The sequence below is a fragment of the Papaver somniferum genome, chromosome 1 (genome assembly GCF_003573695.1).
Source record: "Papaver somniferum cultivar HN1 chromosome 1, ASM357369v1, whole genome shotgun sequence".
Classification (NCBI taxonomy): domain Eukaryota; kingdom Viridiplantae; phylum Streptophyta; class Magnoliopsida; order Ranunculales; family Papaveraceae; genus Papaver; species Papaver somniferum.
The window spans coordinates 81,085,998-81,106,479 of record NC_039358.1 but is presented as its reverse complement, the minus strand read 5'-3'; the positions used below and the strand labels follow the sequence as shown (position 1 = coordinate 81,106,479).

The 20,482-nt window shown below is 37.5% G+C and overlaps 5 protein-coding genes and 2 non-coding genes across 7 annotated transcripts; 5 read left to right on the top strand and 2 right to left on the bottom strand.

Moving 5' to 3' along the window:
- Nucleotides 1–1,265: 1,265 nt before the first annotated feature.
- LOC113291898 (L-ascorbate oxidase homolog) lies at nt 1,266–4,487 on the top strand. The gene is made up of 6 exons (XM_026541383.1): nt 1,266–1,640; nt 1,899–2,169; nt 2,695–2,806; nt 2,910–3,267; nt 3,370–3,735; nt 3,865–4,487. Exons 1-6 carry the CDS (start codon nt 1,387–1,389, stop codon nt 4,211–4,213), a joined length of 1,710 nt encoding a protein of 569 aa, XP_026397168.1. The 5' UTR covers nt 1,266–1,386; the 3' UTR covers nt 4,214–4,487.
- A 630-nt stretch (nt 4,488–5,117) lies between these two features.
- Nucleotides 5,118–9,922, top strand: LOC113291893 (T-complex protein 1 subunit beta). Its single transcript, XM_026541377.1, has 12 exons — nt 5,118–5,236; nt 5,450–5,524; nt 5,623–5,679; nt 5,783–5,848; nt 5,953–6,064; nt 6,238–6,366; nt 7,079–7,150; nt 7,405–7,520; nt 7,738–7,814; nt 8,248–8,733; nt 8,956–9,271; nt 9,514–9,922. Exons 2-12 carry the CDS (start codon nt 5,519–5,521, stop codon nt 9,658–9,660), a joined length of 1,584 nt encoding a protein of 527 aa, XP_026397162.1. The 5' UTR covers nt 5,118–5,236; nt 5,450–5,518; the 3' UTR covers nt 9,661–9,922.
- A 764-nt stretch (nt 9,923–10,686) lies between these two features.
- On the top strand, nt 10,687–12,769 carry LOC113291875 (GDSL esterase/lipase At5g55050-like). Its single transcript, XM_026541361.1, has 5 exons — nt 10,687–11,222; nt 11,408–11,550; nt 11,695–11,922; nt 12,018–12,267; nt 12,487–12,769. The coding sequence occupies exons 1-5, from the start codon at nt 10,961–10,963 to the stop codon at nt 12,705–12,707; spliced, it is 1,104 nt and encodes a 367-aa protein (XP_026397146.1). The 5' UTR covers nt 10,687–10,960; the 3' UTR covers nt 12,708–12,769.
- TRNAW-CCA lies at nt 12,357–12,428 on the bottom strand. Its single transcript has one exon. It is a non-coding gene; the product is annotated as a tRNA-Trp (tRNA).
- Nucleotides 12,770–13,365: 596 nt separating the features above from the next.
- LOC113291882 (probable xyloglucan endotransglucosylase/hydrolase protein 23) lies at nt 13,366–14,755 on the top strand. Its single transcript, XM_026541368.1, has 3 exons — nt 13,366–13,723; nt 13,842–14,035; nt 14,130–14,755. Exons 1-3 carry the CDS (start codon nt 13,451–13,453, stop codon nt 14,536–14,538), a joined length of 876 nt encoding a protein of 291 aa, XP_026397153.1. The 5' UTR covers nt 13,366–13,450; the 3' UTR covers nt 14,539–14,755.
- A 368-nt stretch (nt 14,756–15,123) lies between these two features.
- Nucleotides 15,124–15,196, bottom strand: TRNAA-AGC. Its single transcript has one exon. It is a non-coding gene; the product is annotated as a tRNA-Ala (tRNA).
- Nucleotides 15,197–16,301: 1,105 nt separating this feature from the next.
- LOC113291868 (probable xyloglucan endotransglucosylase/hydrolase protein 23) lies at nt 16,302–17,692 on the top strand. Its single transcript, XM_026541353.1, has 3 exons — nt 16,302–16,674; nt 16,784–16,977; nt 17,073–17,692. The coding sequence occupies exons 1-3, from the start codon at nt 16,390–16,392 to the stop codon at nt 17,476–17,478; spliced, it is 885 nt and encodes a 294-aa protein (XP_026397138.1). The 5' UTR covers nt 16,302–16,389; the 3' UTR covers nt 17,479–17,692.
- Nucleotides 17,693–20,482: the final 2,790 nt, after the last annotated feature.

Below are 20,482 nucleotides of genomic sequence, written 5' to 3'. Positions count from 1 at the left end.
GTATTTGGCAACATATTTCTTCCTTGTTTGAAAGTTGATGCTAATTCTTATGTTAAAAGAACTGCATCTTCTTGGGTTTTACCTGAAAAGCAGAAAAGGTATTACTTGTTCGAGTGCTTAAGATAATTTCAGATATAATTTATTATCGCATGTTCAGATTTTGACTTTTATTTTTCGCATGTTCATTGCTGATCTAGCGAATGGCCAATTTCAAATTTCTCTCTTTTTAATATCTTATTTTTCAGAGTCAAGTGTTGAGTTGTGAGCTGGATTGCTAAATTATCTATTACGTCAAAATGTCAAAGATTTCCTTTTCAGACTAGAAACTATGTCACTACGTAAGTTCGAGGACAATTCCATGGCGTAGATGCATGTTATTAAGAACATTAAGAATTATATAAGCTTCCAGCTTAATTTGAAGCATAAAATACTGATTGAAACGCGTTTTTTGGATAATAATTTGGGAGAGTATTCTAGATTAGTATCTCCTCATAAAATCTTTAAAGCTAATTATAATCTAATATTTTGCCATTTTGCTTGGCGAAATACATATAATGAATCATTTTCAAAAGAAAAACGAAAAAGAAAGAACCCTTTTGCATCTAGAGATATCTTGAACTTTACCCAATCAATATCATTTTGGGACGTAGCTTCATGTTTTGCTACAAAATCGGCCAGTGGAGCTTTGTTTTCACTACTAACGACATAGTCAAACAACTTAATTACTGCATATTGTGTTAGATTCACAAGAATGAGCTCCAAAATTAGCAGGAAAAAATGGAACTAATTAAGAAGATTAGGCGGCAAAGAATACAAGATAAGGCCTACAACACCCAAAGGATTATACCATGAGACCAAAAACAAAATCAAGCCTCGACATCACACGTTTAGCCATATGGCAACCTTGCATATGGTTCTAATTTTCGAAGGTTAATCATTTTCCAAATAATTTTCTTCTTTTTTTTTTTTTTTCATTTTCCAATAATATAGAATGCCAATTATCGAAAACCAAACTTCTATTATTAAACGATTATTCGATTCCTTACGTACAAAAGCGGTGCTGAATTTCTACGTCGTCAATCAGACAGATTGAGAAGGATTCAAACCATCTCTGCCGTTTAATTTTTTTAAGTTGTTGTTCTCTGTGCAGTTTCGGTTCTGTACCGACACTAGCTAATACTTGACAACTTTTAACACGGTTTATATCATTTTCAGTCTACTGTCACTTCCTCGTCTCTTTATAAATACATGACTCTAATTTCCTAGTAGAGGAAACAAACCATTCAGGGACATTATCTCTCTCTCCTTCAATCTCAATCGTTTTCTATCTAGCTAGCTCTACCTGTCTTGCTTGCACTCTTCGGTGACAGTTGAGCGATAAGAATTATGTCTTCGCTAAGATTAGCGACGGTTTTGTTTTCTGTTGTTCTTCTTTTTGCGTTTGTAAATGCAGAAGATCCTTACAGATTCTTTGAATGGAATGTTACTTACGGAGCGATATATCCTGTTAGTAGTGCATTTCCTCAACAGGTTATATTGATCAATGGTCAATTCCCTGGTCCTGACATTCATGCTGTTACAAATGATAATTTGATCATTAACGTCTTCAACAACTTGGATGAACCATTCCTTTTCTCATGGTAAACCCTCTATCTCCCTCTCTTGCTTATCCGTTTATTATTTAAGATTTTAAATCACTGTTTTATACATGTAGACATGCATTTTAAGTCATGGTACCGTTTCTTGTATGCTGCATCTGACCATGCAGCGATAGAAATTATAGAATCACATTGGATTTAAAAGTCTGCTTCTTGAGTAGTAGGATGTCTGTAAATTGGCAATGCGGATTTACGCATCTGAGCAATTTTTTTTTATTAAATACGCAATTATGCATACAGGAACGGAGTAATGCAGAGGAGGAATTCATGGCAAGATGGTGTTTACGGAACAAACTGTCCAATTCTACCAGGCCAGAACTGGACATACACTATACAAGTGAAGGATCAAATCGGTAGTTTCTTCTACTATCCTTCACTTTCTTTCCACAAAGCCGCTGGTGGATTTGGTGGGATTAGGATTCTCAGCAGACCAAGAATTCCAGTTCCTTTCCCTGATCCAGCCGGTGATCACACCCTTCTCATCGGTGATTGGTACAATCTTAACCACACGGTAAACCTTAATTCTTTAACGCCTAGCAGTGTGCCCAGTTTTTTTCTTCTCTTATTTTCTTGGTTGACCTCGATTATTTATTTTTTCTGTTGCCTTCTTGCAAGTTGTGTTTGGACAGCTACATTATGTTGACCCTACTACCCCTTCTCTTGTTCTTTTTTTGAAACAAAAGGACAAGATTTTGTATCAAGAAAATAGGAATTAACACTCTGTCGATTGTGATTGCCGAGAGATCCAAATTCACTCATAATCATGGCTCGTCTCGTGATCAAAAAGCTTAAAGCCTCTCAAAGTAAACAAACTTCATTTAAAGCCTCCACGGCTCCACGATACACATCATTTTCAATTTTTACAAAAATATCTTGTCATTTCACTAGAAGTTAATTACTTCTACGCAATAGAAAAATATGTCACAAAAATCGACTTATGCGGAACAATTAGAGTAAAGCACATTAAGGAAGTAGATAATTAGTACTTCACTTGTACATTTACTTGACGAAATTGCACTCTTTTTGTTTTTTACAGAGATTGAGAACCATTCTTGAAAGTAAAAAGGCCCCTTCCCCAAGTGATGTCCTCATTAATGGTAAAAAGTCCACTCCTGTGGGCAATGCTGTCACCTACACTGTCCAACAAGGTACAATACATGATCCAATGCCTTTTAGCATACAACTATGATTTTCAAAGTACACATTTTTGAACAATACTAACAAGGATGTCAACCTGCTTGGATTTTTCAGGCAAGACATACAGGTTCAGGATTTCCAATGTGGGTTTACAAAATTCACTCAACATCAGGTTCCAAAACCACACCATGACATTAGTTGAAGTTGAAGGAACACACACAGTCCAGACAAATTACACATCGCTGGATATTCATGTTGGCCAATCTTACTCAGTTCTAGTAACAGCCGACCAACTTCCAAGAGACTATTACATGGTTGTGACAACACGATTCTCAACCATCCGCCTAGAAGCCACTGCGCTTTTTAGTTATAGCAATTCGAATGGGCAAATAGCCGGGCCAGTGGCGCCAGTCGAAGGTGTTCCTGATAACTACGATATCGGTTTTTCCCTCAAACAAGCCCTCTCCATCAGGTACTACATTGATTTGTGTACATAATTGCAATGATTTCATATTGTGTGTTATATGACAGTCTTCATTTTCTAACCCTGTTTTATGTAACGTGCTTTTTTTAGGACTAATTTGACTGCAAGTGGACCAAGGCCAAACCCACAAGGTTCATACCATTATGGAATGATCAACACAACCAGAACCATCAGACTTTCCAGCTCAGCAGCTCAAGTAAATGGTAAACAGAGGTATGCAATCAACAGTGTCTCCTTCGTCGCAGCTGACACTCCTCTCAAACTTGCGGACAAATTCAAGATCCCTGGTGTTTTTACACTTGGTAGCATCGCAGACAGCCCTTCTGGCAGATCAATGTACCTTGACACATCTGTAATGGCAGCTAATTTTAGAGATTTTGTTGAAATCATTTTCGAAAACCCAGAAAACATGGTGCAAAGTTATCACGTTGCTGGATATTCATTCTTCGTAGTCGGGTAAGTAATTCATCTTTTCAGTATATCTTGTACAAGTAGAATTATTTAGTGAGCGCATGACTAGAATTCATAACGCGTTAGTCCGTATTTATCTAATTGTCTTTGTTACATTTGTTTGTGTCAATGCAGTATGGATGGAGGAGTTTGGTCAGAATCAAAGAGAGAACGGTATAACCTGGCAGATGCAGTTGCGCGTTGCACTATTCAGGTATATCCCCAATCATGGACGGCGATTTATGTCCCACTTGATAATGTGGGTATGTGGAATATAAGGTCTGAGTTCTGGGCACGTCAATACCTTGGACAACAATTCTATCTTCGAGTTTATTCGCCCGTTGAATCAGTTAGGGATGAAAAAGTTATCCCACCAAATGCACTTCTTTGTGGTAGGGCATCAGTGTTTGGCCCCCCTCCTCCCCCAGCAGTTGCACCTGTTTCATCCATATCTGTTGCACCGGTAGCTTCACCCCCTCGTTAAGCTGCCATTACAATACGTAGTTGGAGGAAATAAATATAAATAGTCTTGGAATTCAAAATTTGTGGAAAGTACAATATGAATTTATGAGTTTTATGCACTTGGTTTGATTTTGGTGCTCACTCAGCACTCATGAGCCAAGATATAGATTGACCTTATATTGGGGTCACCATTCTTTTCTTTGATATTGCAGTCATTGTAGTTTTCAGATTCTCTGATTTGTAAGTGTCTATTGAAATTCTTTATCAAAAATAACTAAAGTATCCATTGAGTACTACTCTCTTTTTTTCTCTAGCTTAAATGGTTCTTCCCTTGGCTCCAGTACGAGTTTAAGTACGCAACTTCGATAAATAAGTCTTGGTCATTCGCCATGCTTAACAAGCCAAAATGGTCTATAAATGAAAACATCATGTGTACATAAGAAAAAGCGGAAGAGTAGGAAAACTCCAAACACATCAATCTGTAAAGAACAAGGACTACTGCTACACACGGTCCATAGAAGAACTCCGAACACATCAATCTGAAATACCAATTACTTCGTTCCAGCCGAGATGCTACTTCTCAGATTGCTTCAAGAAACGAGAACTAATGTATCTCGTTTAGCCACAAATGTGAGATCCAACATTTCATACTAAAATCGAAATGTAACATCCCGTAATAACCATAAAGTTCACGAGAAGTAACCTCCGTGGAATCTAAAAGGTTGCTGACCTAGCATATGGTATTTTTCAGCAATTCTTCCAGCAATACAAGAACATTCCCTTGGAAATCTTGTTCTAAGAAACCATGAGACAGCTTGGTCAGTCCGGAAGCAACTCTAAAGGTCTAAGAAGCGGGAAACGTTTGCTGGGCTTATAAATGGGCCTTTACAAAACTATCAGTGCTTCGGCACGCGACTCGACAGGGTTAATTTGGTGAAAAACCAAAACCCTAACAAGTATAGAGTCCATATTCGATCATCCCCCCTCTTCAAAGCAGTTCTCTGCTTCTTCTCTCTCTCGCGAAGAATCCACTTCCGATTTCTCTGTAAGTCCATCAAATACCGATCTCCGTCAACTCACTGTTTCACGTTTACTCTTACGGTTGTTCCTAGGGTTTATCCATGTCTCTACTCCAAGATCATGATTAATTTCAATTTGCGGGAACTTACTTGAAAGTTTTAGGTCATTTATTTACTTACTTATACACAGATCTGCATTTATCATGAACACACTTTCTTATTTTACTATTCGATTTCAGATTCTGTTATTAAAGGAGCTGAGTTGATAAATCCCGAGTGAGGGTTTGGCTTCGCTCTGATTTTACGCGATGCCGGTATGTTTTTTAGCGATTCAGTTCTTATTTAGGGTTTTATTATTTATTTTTGATTCTCAACGTTTATGTTAACTTAATGTTTATTTACTTTATTTTAGGCTGATAGATTGTTTAAAGATGAGGCTACAGAAGAAAAGGGGGAGCGGGCGCGAATGGTGAGTTACACATACACTTAGATTGATGTTTAATTTCATATATTGTTGTATACTTAGGTTTGTATCCTGACCTGAGAACTTTGCTTTTGTCTCTTTATTGTAGTCTTCCTTTGTTGGTGCAATGGCAATTGCTGATTTGGTCAAGACCACCTTAGGACCAAAAGGGATGGTAAGTTTTTTAAATTTTGGGCACCAGACATTGTCATTTTGAACAGCTTGTTTGTGTATCAGGCATGATCTTAATAATTGGTTGTTAATGTCTCTTTGTTGTAGGATAAAATATTGCAATCATCTGGTAGAGGCCGTAGTATTACTGTTACAAACGATGGAGCTACAATTTTAAAGTCTCTTCATATTGACAACCCAGCTGCTAAAGTTCTTGTTGGTATCCTTGACTTCTTGTTGGTATTTTTTTTTTTTAATAAATTTGATCCTTGGGAATAATAGAACTGACTGACTCCGCCGTTTTGTTAGTACTTTCTGCAAAGAGCTATATCAGGGGCTCCTAACTCAATCGTTTCTGTTGATAATTCATTTTCCTTAATCAAGAATTTTTAGATATTTCAAAGGTCCAGGATGACGAAGTTGGTGATGGAACAACTTCAGTTGTTGTATTGTGTGGAGAACTTCTCAGGGAGGCAGAAAAGTTGGTTAACGCAAAGATCCATCCTATGACAATAATTGCAGGTTTATTTCAACCTATAAGGGTCGTCATTTTCCATATATTGTGACTACTATAGTGTCACTGGGTCATTCATCGTACCCAAGTTTCTTAGACTCACTTACATTTATGCTATACTGCTATTGTTTATATCATTTGAAGTTGCCGTGTGCATTCCACTCTTCTTTACTGCTATGTAAACTTGTGCATGTCAACCATCAACTATCATCTAATCAAAAAAGTAAAGTAGAATCATCAGCTATCAGTTGTAAGATATTTATTGCAACTGCTACACTTATTTGATTGGTATAGCAATGGTGTTTTATAAATGGGCAGTGCGTTAAGCTCGTCAAAAAAGTTAGTTTGAAAGTGCTTGCTTAATCTGGAATTGATTTCCTGTACTAGATATTCAATCAGTTGCAAATTTTGTTTTGTAGAGCCTTCATTGAACACTCGATGTGTGTTATACGCCATTCAATTGAATCTAGTGTTACTGCTTAATTCTACTTGCAGTTTACAGTTGGTTTTCAGCATTATGCATGCACTGGATGGTGGTTTACTGCTCCATTTCAATAAATATTGGTCTAGTTCTTGTATTTCCATCTTCTTCACTCTTTATTTAAAACTTCTTGTTGAAATCAACATGTTAGTCTGCGGCCACTTTGCTTCCATCTCTCAAAGCCTGACCACTTGCTTTATTTTTGTTTTCTTCTGAATGTTCTCTGTTTAATTTGGCAGGATTCAGGATGGCCGCTGAATGTGCACTGAGTGCTTTGTTGAAGAGAGTAATGGATAACAAAGAGGATTCAGGTAAATATCATTCAGAGAACTTATTATGCATATGTGTACTATGTAGTGAGCCTTGTGGCCTTGCTACTTGTCTATTATCAACTATTTTGATGATCTACGCAACCTGGTGATCTCATGCCACTTACAAAATAAACCATACATGTTGATATTAGCTTGTTGAAATACAGACAGGTGCTGATGATGCTTTCTGTTGACTCTTGGTAATTTGTTTTGGTTTTTGCCTAGCTCATTCACCTCTCTTGGTTTTACTTCAGAGAAATTCAAGGAGGATCTGATGAAGATTGCAATGACTACCTTGAGTTCCAAAATTCTCTCCCAGGATAAGGAGCACTTTGCAACACTTGCTGTAGATGCTGTTATGAGACTTAAGGTAATAATCTTACTCTTATTCATTATTCACAATAATCTCGTATCTGGTTTAGATCCTTTGTCATTGTTTCCATGCATGCCCTTCTACATAAGTTCTGTGAATGTTCTTTTTATGAAGCATTACTTGGCCACCTGCTGCTGTGGACAGTTTCTCTGATTATAATATCTGAAATTATGTTTTAGTTGCTTGGTTGATTCATTTTTTATGGTAATTGCAGGGAAGCACAAACTTAGAGTCCATCCAAATTATTAAGAAGCCCGGAGGATCCTTGAAGGACTCATTTTTAGACGAAGGGTAAGCCTTCTTTTCAGTTCTTTCATGATTTTACGAGTTATTATATTTATATATTTTTATTTTCCTAGCATTTGCCTTAGCAATACAAGGCTAATCCTTGCTACAGGAACATGCATCGCATTGCCTCAGCGTTTCTTTAAACCTTGTGCTCATCGAACTTATCCCCTCGAACACATAATATTTACATCTTATATTATGTATTTACATTTACATCTTGGTGGTGTTCTATATGTATTTACATCTTGTATCCAATTTAGTGGAGCGATAACGTACATCCTATACACTTGTTAAAGTATATGAATCTTCTACTGTGTTTTTCGTTTCTATGTCTAGTCTTCATATGTTGTATTTTATTTCAATATTTTGTTTTTATGCGCTTAATGTTTGTTACTAATAACATTTTACTGCACGGGCATTTGTTCTCCCTATGCAGATTTATTCTTGACAAAAAAATTGGTATTGGGCAGCCAAAGCGCATAGAAAATGCTAACATCTTGGTAGCAAATACTGCTATGGATACCGATAAAGTAAAGATCTATGGGGCTCGTGTTCGTGTTGATTCAATGGCTAGAGTTGCACAGATTGAAGGGGCGGAAAAGGGGAAAATGAAAGAAAAGGTGGAAAAGATCATTGGTCATGGAATTAACTGTTTTATTAATAGACAACTGATCTACAACTATCCCGAGGAACTCTTCGCTGATGCTGGAATCCTTGCTATTGAGCATGCCGACTTTGAAGGCATTGAACGCCTCGCTTTAGTAACAGGTGGTGAAATTGCATCTACCTTCGACAATCCTGAATCTGTTAAACTTGGTCATTGCAAGCTTATCGAGGAAATCATGATTGGTGAGGACAAGTTGATCCACTTTTCTGGTGTCGAGATGGGTCAAGCATGTACTATAGTATTGAGAGGTGCAAGGTATTTTTCTTTTACCTTGTTACCTTCGACAGTGCAGATCAGTACTTGTTATAGTTATACTTTGTGCATGGTGGAGTCTCTTAGATTTCAGTGGAGAAAATATATTAATGTGGTTGTTCGAAGTTTGACAACATGCATCTTAAAAACTAATAATTCTAGGCAAAGCTTTGGTTTTTTTTTTTTTTTGTGTTTTGGATTTGATATATTTTTCTTCTGTTGCAGTTTTCATGTTCTTGATGAGGCAGAGAGGTCTCTTCATGATGCATTGTGCGTCCTGTCCCAGACAGTGGTCGACAGCAGGGTTTTGCTTGGAGGTGGTTGGCCTGAAATGGTGATGGCAAAGGAGGTTGACCAGTTGGCACGTAAGACTCCTGGAAAAAGGTCGCATGCCATAGAGGCTTTCTCCAGAGCTCTCCAGGCCATTCCTACAACTATTGCAGACAATGCAGGTTTGGATAGCGCTGAGTTGATATCTCAGCTTCGTGCTGAGCACCACAAGGAGGAAAGCAATGCTGGGATTGATGTCATCACTGGAGCCGTAAGTATTCTTTCTTTTCTTTCTAATTAAAGCAAAATAACTCTAATTAAGTATTACTTCTGCTTGCTTTCACTTTTTTGGGGGTTAAATATTAGAAAATTTGATGAAGCAAATATCAAACCCAGTCTGATTAGTTCACACGTTCTTGAGAGGCCAGTTAATGTGATTCAGTTTTTTAGGTCTAGTAGGAACTTGTGTTATCTCACTGCTCCTTTGCTTACAAGTTTCTTGATTATATGCAGGTAGGGGACATGGAGAAACTGGGGATATCAGAGGCTTTTAAGGTTAAACAGAATGTTCTGCTATCTGCTACTGAAGCTGCAGAGATGATTCTCAGGGTTGATGAAATTATCACTTGTGCTCCACGAAAGAGAGAAGATAGAATGTGACAAAAGTACTGGAGCACATCTTGACATTTAATGTAACGACTTGTTGTTTATTCTGGATATTCTAATTATCTAGGTTTTCCAAAGATCTATGGTGACTTGCTAGAAAATTGGGTTTAGTAAAGGTAGGGTCAGGTGTTTTGAACTTTTTAATGAGGAAATGATGGTGGCTGTATTTGAATTTTGTGTTTCTCAAGTCCTATTTCGCATTCTTCTCTGTTCTTTGTCTTTACTTCTAAATTTTAATGTTGTGGTTTGTTCTTCATTATTTCTTTAATTGCTTGTACTCTGTTCTCTGTAAAGATGAAATTTCTAGCTAGGAATGCCCAGGGCTGTGGACAAAGCAACAACTGAACATCTAAAAACTAATATTGACCTCGTAAAACCTGAAGTTGTATTCATATTCAGATATTAAAACCAAATGCTATCAGATTTTGCTAACTATTGAACCTGAAGGGATTTCAGAGGGTGCGCAAACGCCTTCAACTCTAGCTTCTAGCCTTTGTTTTTATTCCTTTGTACGCTAGTTTGAATTGCATAGTTTATCGGACTTGGACGCATAAAATCTACCAATTTGTAATTTCCAGAAATTTGGTGGAGAGTATAAAAAGAGCACAACGAGGTTGTTTCTACCTAAGATACCTAAGCATCCCTTTTTTTCTTTTTGTTCTTTACTATTACCTTATTGATTCTCTAAGCATCATTTGTTTGTTCTTTTCTTAATTTGCCGCAGTTTCATTATTTTAATAATGGATCTCGTTTTAGATTCATGCATTTTTTTGGTGTAGTGACATGCATGATGACCTTGTAGTACCCTAATAACTATGTACACTCCGGAAAACTTCAAAAGGAAAATTCTGCAAGGACTGTCTTTGTATATTGTTCACGTTTCATGATTCCATTAAGCTCCATGATATTTCTTTGAAACTTCAAGTGGCTAACCACCGTACGTATCAATTTCTTCGAGTGTATATACATCTATTTTAGTCACTAAAACTAAAATTGATTTAGGCTAGAATAGTACAATTTCCTGTTGGTTGCTGCTTTTTAGCATTTCTTGCTATATAGAACATTCCGCCCATCAGTAGCGGCCTAGTTGTTGTTTGCTTGCATTTGTAGGAGCATATGTTTGATAATACCCTTTCAACCTTTTATACTTTGTTCCAAGTTGCAGTAATTCAATATAAATAAGCTCTCAGTGGTGTTAATAAGCTGTACCATACATTCTCTTTTTCAAGACCAAAAAAAGAAAGAAAATAAACATCACTTCCCTGTAACTTGTTAGTACACCATAGTTCCAAATATGGTTGACATATGGTTGGTTCCATCTTATCTTCTTTTACTTCTTTTTTCTTTCTCCATGGGGACTATGAAACTGACCCAAGCAAGTACCGTTTCAAGCATTTTCATATTCGGTGACTCAACAGCTGATGTTGGGACTAACAATAACTTGGAAGTAGCTTTCGTGGCCAGGGCAAACTACCCACACAATGGGATTGATTTTTCCTCCTACGGATTACCCACCGGAAGGTTTAGCAATGGCCGTAACACTGCTGATTATCTAGGTAAGCTCATTAACTAATAAGTTGTTACTAATCGCACTAATCTTAGAGAAAGTTTTGATTAATAGTTACCTGACAATGGCACAAGATTGTGTGACTACTCTAGATATTCACATTGTGCAAGCCATAACAATTTCAGTGTAAATTATCAATGTCTATCCTTAATTCATTGAAATGTGCATTTGCAGCGAAACTAATTGGTCTTAGAAGGAGCCCGGCCCCTTTTCATGCTCTCTTGGGCAGCGAAGGGTCTCTCAATAGACATGTCATTCGTGGTGCAAATTTCGCCTCAGGAGGGTCTGGAATTCTCTCGTTAACCGGGAGCCAATTTGTAAGGGCTCTCAATACTCTTTTAGATTTCTGATTTTAAACCATGGAATCTGTAGAAATGTTTTTTCAAATTTGGAGCCAAGCATGCAGTTTTAACTTTTAAGTGTTGAAAAACAAATAATCTGTTTGTCCTTGCTGTCAACAGGGGAAGGTTGTGCCCTTTGATGTACAGATTATACAGTTTGCTACAGTTCGAGGAAATTTTACAGAATACTCAGGATCTTCACGAAAAACTGATACTTATCTCTCGAAGTCGCTCTTCTTCATCAGTGTAGGCAGCAATGACATTTTTGAATACATCCATTCGAATAAGAATCCTAACAAGGAAAAGTTCTTGACTGGACTTATATCGACTTACCAGAGTCAACTAAGAGTAAGTTCTCTCTTTAATATATTGATGATGCATGAGCACAACTTAACAAACAGTTAAGTAAATATGAGGACAACTTAATTATTTTATGTATGCAGGATCTATACAAACTCGGAGCGAGGAAATTCGGGATAGTAAGCACACCACTGATAGGATGTTGTCCATCACAAAGGTCCTTGAATGCAACGGGAGGATGTCTTGAAATATTGAACGAGTACTCTTTAGCGTTCTATTCTATGATGGGAAAGATGTTGGTAGATCTAAGCTGTGAACTCAAAGAGATGAAATACTCATTTGCCAATGCATATGAGATGGTTGCCAACATCATGGATAACCCTATTCCTTATGGTACGCCCAAATATGCTGTTAGTTTTTATTCATCAATGAGGGAATGATCAAAGAGAAGCAAAAGAAAAAAAAAATTGTTTAGCAAAAAGTGAACCTGACGTGAATCGAACACGCAACCTTCTGATCTGGAGTCAGACGCGCTACCATTGCGCCACAGATCCAACTGTGTTCATTTGCTGATACCAATCCTACTTATTGGTTATCTTATCTGTGCATCAGGGTTCAAGAATATCACATCGGCATGCTGCGGAGGAGGAAGATTTAACGGAGATAGCCCATGTATAGAAACTGCAGAAGTTTGTCAGAATCGGAGTGAGTACTTATTCTGGGACTGGTATCACCCAACACAAGCAGCCTCCGACTTGGCAGCTGTAACCCTCTATGACGAGCCACCAAGATTTGTAACACCGATCAATGTCAGACAATTGGCTAAGCATTGAGTTGCTAATAAGCCAGCACGAAGCCGTCAATTTCCTTGCATTCATAATTTCTTATACTTTATGCACCCTTTTTTGAATGAAATAAAATGATTACTAAAGTATACTTGTACGATGAATGCATCAATGGGGTACGCGTTTCAGATTAGGAGAAAAAAATGAACTTTACTTTCGGTACATTTCTAAGGTGGTTTATGATTTACAGACCTAGTAACAACAAGATAACATACACAGGCGGTAAACTGAAAAGTTACCTTTTCAATGTTATGCACCGACGACAGTAACAAGTAAAAATCCACATGTCAGGTAATGGAATAAGGCATGATGTAGTTTAGTAGGAAAGGTAATGCCATGGCGGTGATGCTGATTCATTTTTGAAATCATTTCCTTTGAAAATTTCTAAGTGGTTGCAACTTCTTTGAAAGAAAAAAGTGGCAAGAATTTTATGGGTTAGTCACAGTCAACCAGTCGTTATAGCTAAAGAAAAACAAGCTCAAGGACAAACTTTTTCAAAAGCGCGTATTTATGTATGGGGAACGAACTAAAAGTGTCCCAACTGTGTCCAACTCATAACTTGTTTCATTTCAAGCTCTTTCTAGTAACTTTCCTCACCGAAAACACCCTTCAGTACCACTACTATAAAACCATGAACAATGCTGCTTCTTTTACAACAAACACATCCATTCACATTTGCAGTACAAAAATTTCTTGCAAAAATCATTTGCATTTGTATCAAAACCTTTAGAATGGGTTCTGTTTCAAAATTATACTTGTTGGTTTCTCTAATGGCATGTTCCGTCCTACTTGCATCTGCTGCTGGTAATTTCTACCAAGATATGGATATCACTTGGGGTGATGGTCGTGGAAAGATACTCGATAACGGACAGCTACTTACTCTTTCTCTTGACAAACCTTCTGGTTCTGGTTTTCAGTCCAAGAACGAATACCTGTTTGGCAAGATTGATATGCAAATTAAGCTTGTACCCGGAAACTCTGCTGGTACTGTCACTGCCTACTATGTAAGTATTCTGCAGCACAACTATATGTTTTTTCATTCATATATATCACCATTGTTCAATTCCATTTATATTTCCCATCTGCTAACTTTTTTGCTTTGATGAATTTTGCGTCATGCAGTTGTCTTCGCAAGGGCCAACTCACGATGAAATCGACTTTGAGTTCTTGGGTAATCTAAGTGGAGATCCTTACACTCTACACACCAATGTGTTCAGCCAAGGAAAAGGGAACAGAGAGCAACAGTTCCATCTCTGGTTCGACCCAACTGCCGACTTCCACACTTACTCTATCCTTTGGAATCCCCAACGTATTATGTAAGTCGAAACTCCAATATTACTGTTCGAGCTCACTTTGTTGAACTAATGCGTTGTAATTTTGAGACTGATCAAAGTTTTTTTTCTTCTTCAGCTTCTCAGTCGATGGTACTCCAATTAGAGAGTTCAAGAACTCGGAATCCATTGGAGTTCCCTTCCCAAAGAGCCAACCCATGAGGATTTACTCCAGTTTATGGAATGCTGATGACTGGGCCACCAGAGGAGGTCTTGTAAAAACCGATTGGTCCCATGCTCCCTTCACCGCATCCTACCGCAACTTCAATGCTAACGCATGTGTTGCAACTTCGTCAACTGCCTCTTCTTGTGCCGCAAAGTCTAAAGCATCTGGCAATAATGCATGGTTTTCACAGGAATTGGACTCAACGAACCAAAAGAGGATGAGATGGGTACAAAAGAATTACATGATTTACAACTATTGTACCGACAAAAAACGCTTTTCACAGGGCATGCCCCCGGAATGTGCTACTGCCAATCTCTCCTAGATCGATACATAAGAGTTTATAATCAGTATGGAGCGCCATCATCGAGATTCTTTAATTCATTTATTAGTTCTGTTTCTGAGAAGAAATGGTTCTTTTCTTACTCCTGTAGGCTGTAGTAACTAGTAACGTAGAATGACCTATCAAAAGAAATTGTAATGTACACTGTTGAAAATGAAAAGCCGATATTTTATACAATGTTTGGAATTTTATATGCTGATCTTATCATTTGCAAATTCAAGCCAATGCTATGCATCCATGATCCATATGTTTGACTTCAATGATTTATTGGAGTAACCTCGTTTAAAAAGTGGAGATAATGTGGGTACTAGTCAACTTAATCAAATTATGCTTATCCATAAAAATGTCAAGATCAAGCCATAAAGAACGCGCGATTTATGCCAAAAACAACCAATTGGACAAACTATCTGGAAAAATCTGCTTCACTATTTTCCCTTTCAGATGGTTAAAACTAACATCGTGTACCATGACCATCCTCTTAATTAGTTAATCTCCTGAATGTTTTAGGTATTAATCAAGTACATGGCTTTGAATAGGTAGTGCAAAAACAAAAAAAAAGGAAAAAATTGGAGAAGTGGGGCATCGATCCCCATACCTCTCGCATGCTAAGCGAGCGCTCTACCATCTGAGCTACATCCCCAGGTTGCTTACAATGTAGAAAACTGGATATTAATCTAAGTAAAATTCCATCACTACATACTCTACCGAGATACTGTTGGCCCTGCCCAGTTTGTGAAGTCTACACTTCATGCTGAATTTATCTTCTGTTTTGTTAATAAAGGAAAATGCTAAAACCGGGATAACTATAGGTCAAATTTGGGACAATTAATCTAGATTTTTGATCATTTTCATCTACACTCCACTATCAATCCCAATGATAGAATCATTCCCCTCTTCACCTTTCAGATTGTGTCACGTAGTGTCCTAAATCAGGACCATCCCCTGTTGTTGGGGCTGTAGCAAGTTCCGTTAATAAACTCGCGAAAGAAAATCCTGACATGATTGAAACTCAACCTTTTTTTTTTGGTATTATTAACAACATGAAAGTTAAAAATGATACTTATTTTCCCCATTTTTAATTGAGATGTGAATCCAGTAAGAGATCAACTACTCCAATTTACCTTCTTGGCTAAGTATGCACTTAGCTACAAATCCACCCTGTTAGTGTCTTAAATTGCTCAAGTAATCACGTGCTAGCGCTGTAAAAACCAAAAACAAATAAACAAAAGAATCAACTTTTGAGCTGTATAAAGATGTACATATCACATATGGCACTCACTAGTGCCCATGATGTTATTGTCAATTTGTCAGGTGTGACCGTGTGGGCCTTCGGCGGTGCTGCACTTTATTATGCAAAAAAAATCGAAAATAAAAAACAAGAGTGGTTGGAACTCGGAACTTGCATTGTTCGTAGCATCTCCTTCTCGCAAAGTTGTGTATGGGCTGGCCATGGAAATTTGGGTACATCATCATCAAAGTAGGCAAAGAGTAGTAAAGCCGAGAGACATGTCATAAAAGCAGCAGCAGCTGCAAGATTTGAGCTACTATTAACTTTTGCCCAAACTTCAACGTACGGACGCGTTTCTCTACCAACCAGATACGACGATTTGCCAACTGTGTCCAACTTAATACTACACCACCACCTTCACCTCATGAACCTTCCTATAACCTTCTGATTTTATTCCTTCAAAATTTTAGCATCCCTATACATAATTCTATTCACCACTATAAATACAGGATGTTACTACCAACCAAAGCACAGCAAAAACAGCAAGCCTCAACTCATATTCTCACTACTCAAATCTTCATTATCTCTTAATTAAGCTTCATTTAATGGCTACTTCTAGTTTAGTAGTAGTACAACTACTAATGGTCTCTTTATTAGCAAGCACTTTTGCATTAAGCTCTGCTGCTGGCCGTAGTTTCGACAAAGATTTTGATATCACTTGGGGTGATGGTCGTGGTAAGATACTCAACAATGGACAACTCCTTAGTCTGTCTCTAGATCAAGCCTCTGGTTCTGGTTTCCAATCCAAAGACGAATATCTGTTTGGTAAGATTGATATGCAGCTTAAGCTTGTCTCTGGCAACTCAGCTGGCACCGTCACTGCCTACTATGTAAGTCGCTGCAAAAACATCTTTTTTTGAGCATTTGCTTGATAAAATGTAATTGTCATATTCATATCCGTTAGTGATCTTTGCTAAACAAATAAGTTCACGTATGCAGTTGTCGTCGCAAGGGCCAACACACGATGAAATCGACTTTGAATTCTTGGGGAACTTGAGTGGAGATCCTTACACTCTTCATACAAATGTGTTCAGTCAAGGGAAAGGGAACAAAGAGCAACAGTTTCATCTTTGGTTCGACCCAACTGCCGATTTCCACAAATACTCTATCCTTTGGAATCCCCAACGCATTGTGTAAGTGCAAAACCCGTTACAAGCACTGCTCAAGTGCAAATTGCTAGTTCAGTTAATATCATTTTTCGCTAATTATTTTTTTTTGTTTTGTTCAGCTTTTCAGTGGATGATACTCCAATTAGAGAATTCAAGAACTCTGAATCCATCGGCGTTCCATTCCCAAAGAACCAACCGATGAGAATCTACTCTAGCCTGTGGAATGCTGACGATTGGGCTACAAGAGGTGGTCTCGTCAAGACCGACTGGACCAATGCACCTTTCACCGCCTCGTATCAAAACTTCAACGCCGAAGCATGTGTTCCATCTTCAGGTGATTCTTCTTGTACTAGTGGTAGTCCTTCACCCAACAAGAACGCATGGCTTACACAGGAATTAGATTCAACAAACCAAGGGAAAATGAAATGGGTTCAGAAGAATTATATGATCTATGACTACTGTAAGGACACGAAAAGATTCCCGGAAGGCATGCCTGTAGAATGTGCCACCAGCAATCTTTCCTAGAGAAAGAGATGAGAAACAATGACTAAAATGAAGATCACCCGTGCTCCAAGTTATAGTTCATGTATGCTCTTTTTGTTTCCAAATTCTTTAATTCTTTGTAATTGAAATCTTCAACGTGAAAATATTTCAAGTGCCGTGTACTTTGTAGTTACACTTTGCAATGTAAAATCTGCTTTAAACCGAAAATAATAAAATGAAAGTTACTTTACATCACTGTAATCAAACTCGGACAATATTGTGTGGCGTTTGGGACATTTTCACCTGGCCAGCTGGTAAATAGAATGAACTTGGCTTTCTTAATTTTGGTTTTGGAGTAAGAAAATGCAAGGAGAACGTTAAATTTGAGATGTAGATTCAGTGTAAAGCACGAATGTTACATTCACTCACTGCCCGTCCTAATAAGAAATTTCAAGGAAACAACTTATATAGATAAGAAAACACTGCTGTTACAAAACAAAATGAAAAATAAAAGTTCATATAATACGTATAAATAATAAATACTACTGTTACAGGAAAGGAAACGAACTGCAAGAGTACCTGAGATGTTAAGCCAATCGGGATGGTAATCTGGGATCTCTGACCAATTAGGTTCGATCCAACTGCAGTGTAATTTCTCCTTCGAACCACGATAATCTTTAGCGGAATGTCTACTACCAAGAGAGTGATACATACCGGTATCAAGAGAATAATACAAATTAAATTCCTTCATTATGCAACCTCGGAAAGTAGACTTCGTTCTCCATTTGACTTGTTGGAGCAATTGCTGAGATGCAAGATGTAGTGCTGAGAAACAACATATGTCGCCCCAAATGTTTAACTTCAGACCAGACCATTTTTTATGGTATCGTTCAATCTGAAAATACGAACCCAATTTCCTAAACGCCCTAATAACACCCAAATAAGTTGTCCTTCACACTCCACCAAAAAACTACTCCCTCCGTTATTTTTTAACTTCTTTTGATGACAAGTGTTATGTGGACTATTTCACATATTTTTTTGGCTGGCAAGTGTCACGGAAAACATTTCATTTCACTTCTTTTATTGACAAGTGTCTAGAGGATCACTTTCAATAATTAGTTCTCTTAATTTTCTCAAAAAAAAAAAGAAACTGGCTTATTAAAAAGTAACGGAGGGAGTATTATAGATAAATCCACAATTAGGCGGGGTTATCATGGATAAAATTTCCCAACTAATGTTTGGGTGTTCGTATTTACATACTCCCACTGTTCCGTTGTGGTCTAAGCAATAGAATCTACCGCGGTAGAATACTGGATTGTTGAGAGTTAGCTTGAAATCCAGGTTTTTCTTATCGTCAGGTAAGTAAATATTACTGTAAAGGTCATATGACCAGTCTCTATCTCCCCTTTTAATGAAGAAGATACGAACTTGATCCCTGAATAATTCTTGGTCGATGGCAAATACTAAACAATCTGAAGCAGTCGGTAAGGACGAGAACGAAATACCTGTGTAGCTATAACCATTAACATCTGGCAAGTCCGGAAGTCTGACAGCAGATTTCGTGAATGGATTGTAGAAGAACAAAGTATCGCATTTCGACATGAGCAACCATCCACCTTTCGAGAACTGAATTCTAGAACCTTTCAGCAATTCAGGGATGTTCAAGAGGTAGTTCTCATTATTATGCATTGGGTTTATGAAATTGAAAATGGATTGATCATAGTTACTGATCGATATTTTTTACTAACTGCACGCAAATGTACATAATCCAGTGTATGAAGAAAATTTGACATAGCCCACACTATATCATCATCAAGCTTGATAAATAGTCTTGCTTGTTCAGTATCCTTTTTATCCTCATCCTTATCTACAGTACCAGTTCTGCTTTCTGTTACCTTTATAACTTTTTCTATGTCTTCATCCTCTCCTAGCATAAGGTCTGTTGTTGTTCTACTATCATCAACGCTACGTATAAAATGAAAGAGAACATTATCAAAATTTCCGATAATATGAAAAGGGGAAGAAGTTACAATTGATTGTGATACTTAAGAAGAGCACTATGGTGTGGGTAAATTCCACCTCCAGGGGCAACAAATCCAGGGAACTAAGTAGGGAACCGTTCCCAGTGAACAATCATTATCAGGACGGTGGTGTTCTAATGGTTCTTTTTCGGGGATATTCCCCTTGATATGGAATTTTTCCATACCATAGTGCTGCTTGAAGGATCCCTTAGAATCATTCCAGACCATAGTGCTTGTTCGTTATTCATATTGGGTAGCTTGTGTTTGTTTGAAGACAACAAAATTCAGTTAAAAAACGTGACAATGAAATAAGATGTATGCTACACAGAAATTAATGAGAGAAAAAACAAACAAGAATGCAGTCTTCTTTAAAGCTACGTACCTCGAAGTTGTAGGACTCATCATCCATCTGGGCGATATCCATGGTGTTGGTATATCAAGACACGGTAAAAAAAATTAAAATTCTTTCGTCCTCCAGGTCATACTTGTACAAGCTCAGGTCACATTTTAGTGTAAAATACACACAACCTCTTGATAAACCCAAGTCTGATGCCAAGCAAGACAGTAGCGTATCACTAAAGTAGCTTATGAAGAAGACATGGTCCTTCAAAATTTACACTTCCTCCAAAGTCAATGAAGAGAAATCCAATTTTGATACAATTATTTTGGTTATAAAGTGCGCATAATCACCTCTTCAAAAAAAAAAAAAGAAAACCTCTTTCAATGAGATACCTGTCGATTCTAAAAACTTCACCATAAGACTCCGTATAATATGAGTGATGACTACAATTATCAATGGATAATTTGCAATACCTTTCCTGACGAAGATTATAATTTGAATTATCTCCCTTACAGACATTAAATTAGCAAAACCCCTTTTCGTCATATATTCCGTCCAAGATCAGTTAGCTGACTCAGCAAAATTGTACGCGTGGAAAAATTATACACGTGTCAACCTTGATACCTAAAATACCCCCGATATTAATTTAATCTAAAGATGGTATCTAAAGTCAAAGAAAACCGAT